Consider the following 12,723-nt stretch of genomic DNA (forward strand, 5'->3'; position numbering starts at 1 on the left):
TCATGGGTTTTCCTGTGCATGAATTTTCAACTGATAACCCACACACTACTCAGATGTTCCTGTCCACGTATATGATTTCTAATATCATGGTACAGAAAAACAGCCATGGGCTGTATGCTATTAGAAAGAATGTACAAGGGTGCGCACTGCTATGCTTGGTGAGATTAGAAGTCATCTTCTCAAGCAAAGGAAAGCTCAGAGCATGGGTTGCAAATATATGCACTAGGGAGAGAGTCTTATACTTCTAAGTAAACATGGAGTTCTCACTATGTATGGTAATGTGAATGTAATCTTACTAAAGCAATATGGAGCTCTCTCGTCACATGCAACCCATCATTCACTTTTATATGACAAGCCTATTCCTAGAACCCCAACAATCTCATTTTGTATAATTAACAAAAGAATAAAGTCTTGTACACAACCAAAATAATGTGGTATTAAAGTTGCTTGCTAAAGCAGTCTCTCTTAAAACAGCCCCTGCCTCAGGAGATTATCCTCTTCTGGAGCCATCATAATTAAACCAAATGGCTTTATTTCCCCCTAACTGGATTTTCTATGCTTGAAGATTCAGGACCACCTGCCAAATAATTCCAGGCTGCTAACCTTTGCTAAACTCATAATAAAGGGCTTTCTTAAACACTTAGGGTGCAATGTATATTTGTATGTTTATACAGAAAAAACATTCTTCAGCTCTACAACTTTTTTCTGTTTGAACATGCATATGACTGTGCCCCTGAAGTGTCACCTTCCAATATATATTGTAATATTATATTATATTGTAAGAATTTGTGATAGTTTAATGTATAGTTTTTGCTTCATGCCTAGTTTTGTTTGTTTTTACTGTTTTGATGTGGCTGTTTATTTCTGGTGACTGCAAGAACAAATGAGAAACTTCCTACATGTCAGTAACTTAAATCCGGACCCTAAGTATATTCACTTAAAAGTAAGCCCCCTTAATTTTGTAGGAAACTGTACTTTTAGAACTGCAGCCTTAAGTCACTTGCTCAGAGATGCACTTGCAGCCTTTTATCTGTTGAAAGGCAATTGTCTGTTAACATCAAAATAATAGCAATCCAGCTATTGGCCAGCATAGAAATACTACTTTGTTTTCCTTACTGTTAAAAATGTCCTCAATTTTACTTTAATTTTTCTTTTCCTTTAGGATCTAGTAGCTTATCAAGAAAACTGCAAGAAAGCTTTATCACTGATTGAGAGAAATAGCCAGAGCATTAAAAAGTTTTTGGCTTCAAGTAAAGTTTTACAGCATTTCAGTGTTTCAGTACTTCAGAAGAAAGTCATAGAAATCCAAGCTGCTTTTCAGGTAATGTTTTGGGAGAAGTTGTGGGATTTCAGTAAATTTTGGAACATTTCCAGCATAAGAGAGCTTTCCATCTCAATGGCTGGAAAGAGAACCAAATTGATTCAGATATTTCACACTTGACTGAAAACAGCCCTCGATAAATGATTTTCAGGTACCAGTGGGGTATAGTGATTAGCATATTAGACTGGGTCTAAGAAGACCCAGGTCCTAGTCACTACTCTGCCATGAAGCTTACTGTGTGATTTTGAGCCAGACACTGACTCTCAGCCTATCCTACCTCACAGGGTTGTTGTGAGGATAAAACAGAGAGGAGGTGAATCATGCACACCATCTTGTGCTCCTTGGAGGAGGATAGGCAGGATATAAATATAACAAAGAAAGAGAAATACAAATAGAAACAAATTAATAGACATGGTCAGGGAGAGGGTGCTAAATGCACATTATGCTCAGATACAGGTGAAATAGCTGCACCTGCAACACTTTTCTTTTAAAACAAAAGCAGCTTTAGGAGACTGAATGATGGAATAGAGAAAGAAGCAGCAGGAATTCTTAGCATCATGTGACATGCAATTTTAAAAACACAAACTGCTTTTAGAGTTGAAAAATTGGAGTGGAGAAGCAGTGAGGGAGGGAAGGATGGGGTGCATCCGTTTTCAATGTGTATTCTGTGAGACCCCTGAATGCTTCTTCAGCATAGATTTCGTGCTGCTGGACCTATGCTGCATGCCACACCAGACACTGGCCAGAGGGAGACACTTTCCTCTTTCCCTCTTAATGAGCGTCATCACACCAGGGGAAATCGCATTTCCTTACCGTTGCTTCTCCACCCCTGCTTTTGTCCTTCATTACTTCCTCATTCTTCCTGGAGGGGAAATAGGAAGTAATCAAAGACCACGTGGTTCATTTAGGGGATGTTTTTATCATGCCGCTTTTCCTGCACATAGTAGAACACAGCACATTCTATTTTAAAATAAACCTCAGATTAAAGATACTACTACTACTACTACTACTAAGTAGTCAGATTAAAAGGGGTCTATTTTGCTATGAAAACATGAGCAGAAGGAGCAGGAGGCATGCAGGACATGGACAATGTTGTCTAAAGGGCTTGCACGCATCTTTAATTGGCAGTAGTGAGCATGCAATAAAATGCTTGTCTGATGAACCTCAGTGTCCCTGTAACACCACTACTGCAATCACCCCTAATTCCCAGTAAGACCTGTTTAAAGGACAGGGGATTTCTGTGATTGGGGGGTAATCCAGTTTAAGTTTGGGGTTCAGAATTATGACGTTTTAAAAAAATCAGTGTTAGCAATTTATCAGATATCAGAGCTTTAACTTTTTTTGACTTGTTTGAAAACAATGACTTCCCATTGCTTAGGCTGGTTGATTAAGGGTGTGATTCTGTGACAATTGTCAGCAGCCTCCAAACTGAGTATCAGGTTGCTGAGTATCAAATGCAGGGTGGCTGGAGCTCTTTGCCTCCACTCTGAGCTGCATGGTGTTTCTACTAGATTTTGCCTGTCTAGCAGCCTTGCTTCAGAGTGGGATGGAAGGCAGCTCTGGCAGCTGCAGGAAATGTTGTATGGCCAGTGCTCCAGTCTCCTCCCCTCCGTGCCTACAGGAACACCCCACTTTTCCTGCCTCCATGCTCCGTTTCTGAGCATAGAAAAGTAGCCAAAACCATGCTGGCTACGAGGGAGCGGGGAGTGTGGTTTCTGGGTTCCAACTTTGGAGACATGTTTCCAACCTCAGAGCCCAGAAACCAAATAATCCTATGCCCGCCCCTGCCACAGACACTCCCTAAATTGGAATTTAAGCACTACAACTCTGAAAGGTCCATCAAATTAAAGCGGTCCAATCTAATTCAGCTTCAAAAGAGTTAGATTATGTCGCATTCATTTGGAGTACCATAGCATGATCATGAAAGGTTAGGTAAAACATTTTTTTCCTTTTTTCATATATAAATTAAGAATATGGTCAAGAAGTTAGATGATTGGAAGAAAAATGTTGAGGCAAATAGTCGTTTGATGAAAAAATTTGAAGAATCTAGAACAGAATTGGAAAATGTACTACAGATTGCTCAGTGCTGTCTAAAAGAAAGAGGTAATCCTGAAGAACTTCTTCGGAAACATACAGTAAGTATCACTCTGATTTGGACATGTTTCTATTCGTTGTTAGCAGTATATGTTTAGCATTGCTCAATCACAGTGTACCATGTATTATTTGGAACAGAGGCCAGTGTATGTTTCCATATAGTGGGGAATGTATGGACCCTCCAGAAGTTTTTGGGCTGCAACTCCCACCCTTGATATAGCTTGATATACCCACCCTTGATATACCCACATCTTTCCTCCTGGCTTGCAAAAGGAGAGGAACAAATAGCTGTCTCCCATTCTCAGTAAGGCCTAGTATATTGTGAGGTGTGCTTGTTTAACTGCGGGCCTTGTGGAGGAAGGGAAAAGGCAATGCTGAGCCTCTGTGGCCTATTTTGCCATCTGGAGAGGATATCAAATTTAATATATCTCTTCCTTAGGAATATACTTAGGCTGTGATCCTAAGCTCCAATACTAAGTAAGTCTTTCAGATCAATGTGACTTATTTAAGAGTAGATAAGATTAGAACTGCAGTGTTAGACCCCTTTTTATACTAAGCTTAGTAACATAAATTAGGTACATGTAGCTCTCCTTACTGTCAGTAAGGGTTCAGAGGAAAATGACTGCAAACTAAAATGTTGATTCTCGCTGTTGCTGTCTAACAACAACAACAAAAAGGCCCAAATGTCCTTAGGCCCTGGTGCCAGAGAGCCAAATGGCACATTACCTTTAATACATAGCACACAGTTACATCAGTGCCCTTTTTCTTACTTGGAAGTAAGTACGAGGGACCCAATCAGGATTGGGACCCTAGTATGTAGCACAGGGTTACTTTTACTCTTTACCCCCTGCTTTAGTCCTAGTCCAGAATTGGGGGTGGGCACACCTGGGTTTTTCTTGGGGGGACGACGACACACATTTACTTTTGATGGAGCTGCATGCTGCCTAATAATAATAATAATAATAATAATAATAATAATAATAATAATAATATTTTTTTGTGAACGGCCCAAAGAGCTTCGGCTATTGGGTGGTATAAAAATGTAATAAATAAATAAATAAATAAATAATAAATAATTTCTTACCTGCCTCTCCCTTTGGATCAAGGCGGGGAACAACATTAGTACAGGAATCAATACATCTTAAAAAAACTCTTGATTTTACATTGTCTGGGTAGGCCTGCCAGAAAAGGCTAGTCTTCAGAGCTGCCTTAAAATAACAGAGAGTTAATAAGGGAATGTGTAGTTTCCGTCGGAGAGGATGGGCGGATTCTAGGTTTGGAGATTTGGGACCAAACTGCATGTTACATTAATTACACTGCATGTAGCGGAGCCTTCTCTTCCTTTTTACTCTAGAGTAAGTGTGCACAACATCAATTTAGATCATGACCACCATACACCAGGAGAGGAAGATTAAACCTTACTTCCCCAAATTCCTTCTCCCATGTGGGCATTAAAGAATGGGGAGAGAGAGCACCAATGGAGGCTTTTCTCTCCCTTTGAAATTCCTGTAGAAGGGAAGTGGCTCTGCTCCAAATTGGGGCTGTGTGTGCTTACTCTAGAGAAAGGCATGTCTACAAGCTATGTAATTAACCTAACAGGTAGTTTGACTCTAAGATGTTATTCTTAAAGCACCAGCAACAATATAAACTTCCTGCTTTAGGTAAGAGCATTAACCTCGTGTTTTCCCTAGCAACAACATTAACATGATAAATGTGTAACATTACCTTTCAAAATCAGGAATTTTTCAGCCAATTGGACCAGAGGGTGCTAAATGCTTTCCTGAAAGCTTGTGATGAACTAACTGACATCCTTCCTGAGCAAGAACAACACACTCTTCAGGAAGCTGTTAGGAAACTACATAAGCAATGGAAGGTTAGTGTTTCCAGTCAATTTGGGACATGTTACATAGGTCCAGGATCCAGTCTATCCAAGTGGGTTGCCTCTTTGTTTCATTATTTTTCTCAGCTTTCTTTGAACAGGCGGAATGAAAAATTATACTGTATTAAACATTTTACATTTTTTTAATTTTTGTAAACCGCCCAGAGAGCTTCAGCTATGGGGCGGTATATAAATATAATAAATAAATAATTTTTCACAGTTTATATTAATTTAATAGTATGCAATGTGAGATATATTGGTAAATATTGTTTCTTAATAAATAGTTTATGTTAAAGAACAATGATTTATTTGATATAATAATGTAGCTTAGCAGATTTGTAATATGTCTCAATTATTTTATTTGTTTAATGTTTATATAGTTACAGAACATAAATAGGAAGGTAGCTTCAGGAAATAAAAATGGCATAATAGACTCCATGGCAAAGTTCAATTATTCAGTGTGCTTTGTTCCGAAAGACAAAGAAGAAAGAAACAGAAAGAAGCATGGTCAACTAATTAATAATGAGGAACATTTTAAGAGTAAGAAATATGCTGGGCCAAAAGTCCACCCACATTTGTGCTGGTCCACTTGCCTTCTTGTAAAAAGAAAAAAGAGGGGGGGTGCATGGTTTTTGAGAGGGGAGGGGGAAAATTGATTAATTTTTTTACTAGAGTGGAGTGGTGGGTGGGGGCAGTGGCACATCATTTTATTTATTTTCTTTGGCTGCTCCTCACAGGCAGGAGACTCTGTTTCAGCTTCCTGCCTCAGCTCAAGAAGAGGAACTAAAGATGTTCCTGAAGTTGTCTGTGGTATTTTCTGTGAGGGCTAAACTAAACGTCGTTCTTGTTTATTTCCAAATAAGTGCATGCAATCCACATTAGGGTTGGGACTATGGCAATTTGGGAGGGTGGAATTTAAGATTTCCCCTGTCCCATATTCATACAGAAATTCCACCAGCACACCATGGGAGGGGGTTTTAAAAAGAAGAAAAAAAACCATTGGAATATATGGACACCTCTTTTCTTTTTTAACTCCCTCATGGGGGTGGAATTTCAGCACAAAAGCTTATCCCCCCCGACCGTTCAAATCCCCAACCCTAAATCGTCATAGTCTCAACCTAAAAGAAAATAAAACCTTCAGCAACCTTAATCTAATAAATAAAGCCCTCCTATGCTGCCTTTCTCATTTTTCAGGGTAATTTCTTTTCACTCTTTGGCCCCCACCAGTGGTCTAAAAGAGCAGGAACAAAAATTTCAGCCCTTATCTAAACAAAAATAAAGCTCAGAAACTAAAAGGTGTGTGTGAATATGTAAAACATGGATCACTGCTCATGAAGGTAGAGGAAGGTTACCACCCCACTATGTCTGTTTTTTTTTCCTATTCTTTACACATAATTTTCTAGAAGAGGAATTGCTTTCTAAATGAGCATCATGTTAACTTTCTCTTTTCCCTTTCACTACTTGTGGACTGCAGGATCTCCAGTCAGAAGCCCCCTACCATTTAATTCACTTAAAGATAGAAGTGGAAAAGAACAAATTCCTAGCATCCATGCAAGAATGTCATGCTGAATTGGCTCGACAGCAAAAGCTGGTGTCCAAGGAGAGCAGTGAGAAGATAATTAGGGAGCACAAGGTAAGCCTGAAAAATAATTACATGGGAACCTGTAGAAATTCATCCACAAGCACACATCTGACAATGTGAAAATTGTGACATATCCAATATGATTTCAACTTTATCCAGAAAATGAGCAGGATAACTCTTCCACTTTGGTCCCAAATGTTTTTGTTTGGAAGTAAGACTCATCTGATTCCAATTTAGATCCAATTCCACAATCAAAATGGCAGACTGAGAGTGTGGGTAGTCTTTGAGTTTGTGATTGCTTCAACATGTGCTTTTGTATCATTGCTTCCTATGGTTTCAAAACCGCTACTGTATTTAATCTTTGTATTGATGCTAGGTTTTATTTTGATTCTTATTTTGATTTTGAATTTATACTGTAGTTTTAAACTTTTATATTTTGTTTTATCATGTTGTATTTTATGGTTTTAATTGTTTTGAACCACTCAGAGAGTTTCAGCTATTGGATGATATAGAAATGTAGTAAATAAATAAATATGTGTCCAGCTCACAATTTAGTCTATATTTGCTGTATCACCACTGAGCTGAGTTTGAGGGGCTTCTACAAACAATATTTGCTTTAGATCAGGAACGCACCACCTTTTTGGTACTGAGGACTGCATCAGATGGGTGCTGTTCCATTCAGCAAAGAAATGTTAATTCCAATATTAAGTGGAAGCTTCCGGTTTGCAGATTCAGACCATTTTACTGCTTTCCTGGTCAATGTGACTGAGAGGCTGGTGCTGAATTGCTCCTTCATTGCCCCTTTTTTAATTAGCTTCATTCCCCAACAGATGGAGATTAAATTACTAGTTTCTTCCAGTAATTATGAAAAAGTGTCTAAATGAAAAGTTAATAAGTTATTTAGAAATATTGACATCAGTTTTCTGTTTTCTGTTTTTTCTTTTTCAAAAAGTAATCTGTGCAAGCCTTTATGCAGATTTGCAGAGTAAATATAGGTAGATTTTTTTAGTTGAATGTTTGGAAAGGTGGTAATTTGCTATAAGCTAAAATCAACATATATCCAATAAGTCTACATAATCAGCTTGTCAGTTTGTTATTTGAATTGGGCCCTAAATGTTGCTAGAGACATGCAGTGCAATCCTGTACTGTGTTTACCTAGAATTTAGTCCTATTATGTTCAATGGGGCTTAGCCTTCCAATCTTAATTTCTTAGATTTTATATAAACATTGAACTGGGCCTGAATTTTGGCTTTTGTAAGTTTATTTGTGTCAGTCTTACTTTTCATAAAGATGCACATAATAAAACTAATAGTTTTACACTAACCATATCAATGGAGTTGACAACTATTTCTCTTTTGTGCTCTCAGTTGTTCTTTGGAGATAAAGGGCCCTTACAACTATGTGAGAAAAGGCTGCATCTGATTAAAGAACTATGCTTAAAATTACCACAACGGGATCCACTACGGACAACCTCTGAAAGTAGTCAAAAAGATCTTAGTGAACTTAAATCCCAGGTTGCCAGCACCTACATGAAGCTAATGAACCACCCAGATAAATGGAAAGACTACAAGGACAGGTACTGTGACTGGCTATGGTAAAGGAATAGCATTAGACTTTCCTTATGCCATAAGAAATATCCAACATTATTTACCAGAAGAAGAGAAAATGTTAATTTGCATATATACATTAGAAAGGAACAGAAAATATGCTAGAAGAAGTGAAGTTCTGGATTAAAGACGTATGGATAATCAGGTTGTTTTTGTAGTGTATTTACCCGTGTCAAATATTCAACCTATTCAACCATTAAAAAATTAATGGAGGCAATGTCCCCTTGATGAATCAGATTTTTTTTTGCTATGAAGTAAGTTCAAAAGTTCATTTTTATTTGCTTAATTGCTTGTTGTTTGCTTATTTTTATGTGGTTATGTTACAGATTTTCTGAATTAGAAACTTGGATTTCTTCAAGTGAGTCCCAACTTAAGAAGATTAAGCATGGTGCTACTGATTCTGCAAAATATAAACACTTTAAAACATCAATAGAGGTATATTTAAAATAATTTCAAATAAGGAAGGTCTTTTTACTTGTAATACTAACAAATTAAGTTCAGGAGGTAGAAACTGAGAGTGCAAAAAAAAAAGCCCTCTTCTTTGGGCATTTTAGCACTGGGCAAGTAACTTATAGCATATTATTATTATTATTATTATTATTATTATTATTATTATTATTATTATTATTATTATTTATATAGCACCATCAATGTACATGGTGCTGTACAGAGTAAAACAATAAAATAGCAAAACCCTGCTACATAGGCTTACATTCTAATAAAATCATAATAAAACAATAAGAAGGGGAAGAGAATGCACCAAACAGGCACAGGGTAGAGTAAAACTAACAGTATAAAAGTCAGATCAAAATCAAGTTTTAAAAGCTTTAGAAAAAAGAAAAGTTTTTAGCTGAGCTTTAAAAGCTGCGATTGAACTTGTAGTTCGCAAATGTCCTGGAAGAGCGTTCCAGGCATAAGGGGCAGTGGAAGAAAATGGACAAAGCTGAGCAAGGGAAGTAGAGACCCTTGGGCAGGTGAGAAACATGGCATCAGAGGAGTGAAGAGCAGGAGCGGGGCAATAGTGTGAGATGAGAGAGGAAATGTAAGAAAACAGGCACTGAGTAGACGCAAACAAGGAGGACCTACTGCTTGGAAATGCTCTCCATTATAAGGGAATGTATGGTGCAATGCAGTTTACAGAAGCCTTTGAAAGTTTTCAAGGCAGCAGCATGTAGAGAAAAGTAATTAGAATGACCCTGATTAATTACACATATGGATGTGCTTTAATGAGTGATGTTGGCAGGATTTAAGAATGGGCAGTTTCTTGTTTTCTTGTAAAATGTATGCTTAGAGTTTCTGTTTCTTTTTTAAAATGTCCAAAGTTAGTGTACAGGATTTTGACTAAAAGCCCTGCTTTATGTTTTAAAATCAAACATAAAAAAATAATGCAGAGTGGTCTTCATTACAGCCTCACGTCTGAATAAAAAAAAATCCATTATGTAAAGCTGATACTCTCCTATCCATGTACGCTTCTTAAATTATACATAACATTAATTTCAAAAATATGAGAGTGCTAAAATACTTATGCTAAAATAACATCACTTCAAAACCTAGTATAATAGATAGTAGGCATCACATTTGTGACACAAAATAAAGAGATTGTAGCCAGAGATGTCACTGAATTGGGAGCAGGTCCTGACATCCTTTTAATACTAGATGCACCCTCTGTTGAGAATTCCCCTCATGTGGAGTCAGAACCACTCATGTAGATTGTTACTATCCCCATGATATAGATGAGGAATTGTAGTTGCAATTAAGGTTTGCTTTACACATTGCCAGGTTCTGATACAGAAGACACTGTCCACATGATGCACGGGATCCCGGGAGCAGGGAGAGATGATCCCTCCCTTTCCCCGGGATATCGCCCTACCCTTTAATCCCGACTTTTCCCGCGGTCTTGGGATGATCCCGAGACTGCGGGACGGGTGTCCAGCTGTCCCAGTTTCATCCCGGCTCCTCACAAGTAACCGCGAGGAACTGGGAACCGGGCACAGGGTGCAGAACTCCTCAGGAGCTCCATGCCCATTAAGGACGGGGTGGGGTGAGCAGGAAGTGGGTTTTTTTTTTTTTTAAAAAAAAACACCCTCACTTTTGTGATGGAGTGCTCCTGTGCTCTTTTTCGATTGAAAAACAAAAACAAAATGGCAGGCATGACATCCTCTTCCTCCCTGGGACGATCCCAAAAGCAGGTAAGTCAGGGATTGTCCCACCTCTCTCCTTCTACACCGTATGGTATAGACACGCCCTGTGTGTGAGAATTAGAATGAAAGATGCACATACTTGCATGAAAACATAAGAACTTAAGAAAAGGCATGCTAGATCAGCTTAATCCCCTATCTAGTCCGCAGTCTGTTTGCACAGAGGCCAACCAGATGCTCATGGAAAGCTGACAAGCTGAACTTGAGCACAGTAGCACCCTCCCACTGCCATTTGTGTTCCCCACAAAATGGTACTGAGGGGCAGACTGCCTTTGATACTGGAGGCAATATATAACAATCATGACTAGTAGCCATTGATATCTTTATCATTCATACTAATTTCCTTTTGAAGTTTGTGGTTGTCACTACTTCTTGTGATAACCCTACATGTATATGTCTTGCCGCGTATTTATGCAGAAAACGAAGTGTGGCCAGTTGTGGTTATTCTGAACTCATGTAGCAAGAAACCCACATTTAGGACTATCATATTTTACAGTCTACAAACAAGTTTCATTTTTGCTGTGTAGGGACTTGGTAACCCTATGATGCAGTCCTTGGTGATTTGTGTACATGTGTATTGATACAAATCCAGGTCTCCCAGGGCAGTTCACTGCTGTTGTCTTAAAGTTAGTTTTGTGTTTGTAATTTGCATATTGATTCTGTTTAAGGAAATCAGACAAGAAGCTTGCAAGCAAGGAGAATTTCTCATCTGGTTGAAGTCTAGGCTGGTTGTTCTGTCTGAGGTTTCTTCTGAGGATGAAGCCCAAAAGCAAGGGGAGGAGCTTTCTAAGCTTTCTAGTGACTTCAAGAGGATCTTATCTTTATTGACAGAGGTATAATATGATTTCACTATACTTACTTAGGAATCTGCCTTATTTTCTATTATTTGTTCACACACATTAACCAAATTACTATAAATTGTGAACATCCAGTTCTGCTCTATCATTGTAGAATGCACAGAAATGCACAGTACCCTAACGTTCTTTCTTAGCAAGGACCACTTTATGAGCACATAGCTGTGCCCAAAGGCCACTAGCAAAAAGTAAAACTGCTCACAAAGCCTGCTAAGCATTCCACATTTTTGTGTGTAGAAGTGCAGGAAATCACAGGAAATGCATGGCTCCCAGTAATTGCATTAAAATATGACAGCCAGTATTTCCACATGTCAGCCCACAGTTCTTTTTGTGACATTTCCAGATGACATATAGGTGCAAATATGTGGAAAACACATATGAACCCAAACTCGTGTGACTATTCTGCATGTTTTCACACATGCATTTCCTTATCAAACATTACAGAAAAGGTGTGTACAGTGCATGTGGAAGTACAGAGCCTATCTTTTCTGTAATACAGGGTTTGATGTGATCTCACACTCCCATCAAGATTCTTTTGGACTGGTGTTCATGAGTAATCAATGTCTATGGGTGGGACTTGAAGCAAACTGATATGCAGTGTGGATTGCTCCTATCTTGAAATGTAAAATTTCTGGAAACGTTGAAGCCATGGGGGGAAATCTTTTTTTTTTCCCTGGAAAAATAGAAATGTGATGGGAAATTGAAATATATGCAATACTTACTTTCTTATAAGCCATTTGAACTTGTATTATTTTCCATATATATGACATTTGCAGTGCAATCCTTTATGTGTTTCTTCAGAAGTTTGTTTAGTGGAGGTTATTCCTAAATGGCTTGGGTCCAGGTTATCTGAAAGACTGTATTTTTTCATATGAGCCTGCCCATGCTCTGCCATCATCACAGGAATGCCTGGTAGGAAAGCAGGAGAGGGCCTTCTCGGTGGCTGCTCCAAGGCTCCGGAACTCCCATCCCAGGGAGGCTAAAATGGCTCCCTCCTTGCTATGTTTTTGGAGGCAGGCAAAAACATTTTATTCCAGCAGGCCTTTGGGAATGCTCTGAACAATGGATTTTTTAAATTGTTATTTTCCTTTTAATTCTTTTTAAATAATATTACAGTTCTATTTAAACTTTTATATATTTTTGTTTATATGTTTTAATTGTATATGTTTTCCTACTATTGGGAAAAAG

The 12,723-nt window shown here is 38.3% G+C and overlaps 1 protein-coding gene across 1 annotated transcript in view; it reads left to right on the forward strand.

The window, feature by feature from the left end:
* The window catches only part of SYNE1 (spectrin repeat containing nuclear envelope protein 1), a 356,826-nt gene that overhangs the window by 95,303 nt on the left and 248,800 nt on the right, over window positions 1-12,723 (forward strand). Inside the window, exons 21-27 of the mRNA XM_063124531.1 lie at window positions 1,163-1,321; window positions 3,292-3,456; window positions 5,154-5,288; window positions 6,769-6,927; window positions 8,244-8,452; window positions 8,810-8,918; window positions 11,350-11,514. Of these exons, the coding sequence (XP_062980601.1) occupies window positions 1,163-1,321; window positions 3,292-3,456; window positions 5,154-5,288; window positions 6,769-6,927; window positions 8,244-8,452; window positions 8,810-8,918; window positions 11,350-11,514 (1,101 nt within the window). The remainder of the gene's footprint in view (window positions 1-1,162; window positions 1,322-3,291; window positions 3,457-5,153; window positions 5,289-6,768; window positions 6,928-8,243; window positions 8,453-8,809; window positions 8,919-11,349; window positions 11,515-12,723) is intronic.

This window comes from Elgaria multicarinata, chromosome 4, assembly GCF_023053635.1.
Source record: "Elgaria multicarinata webbii isolate HBS135686 ecotype San Diego chromosome 4, rElgMul1.1.pri, whole genome shotgun sequence".
Classification (NCBI taxonomy): domain Eukaryota; kingdom Metazoa; phylum Chordata; class Lepidosauria; order Squamata; family Anguidae; genus Elgaria; species Elgaria multicarinata.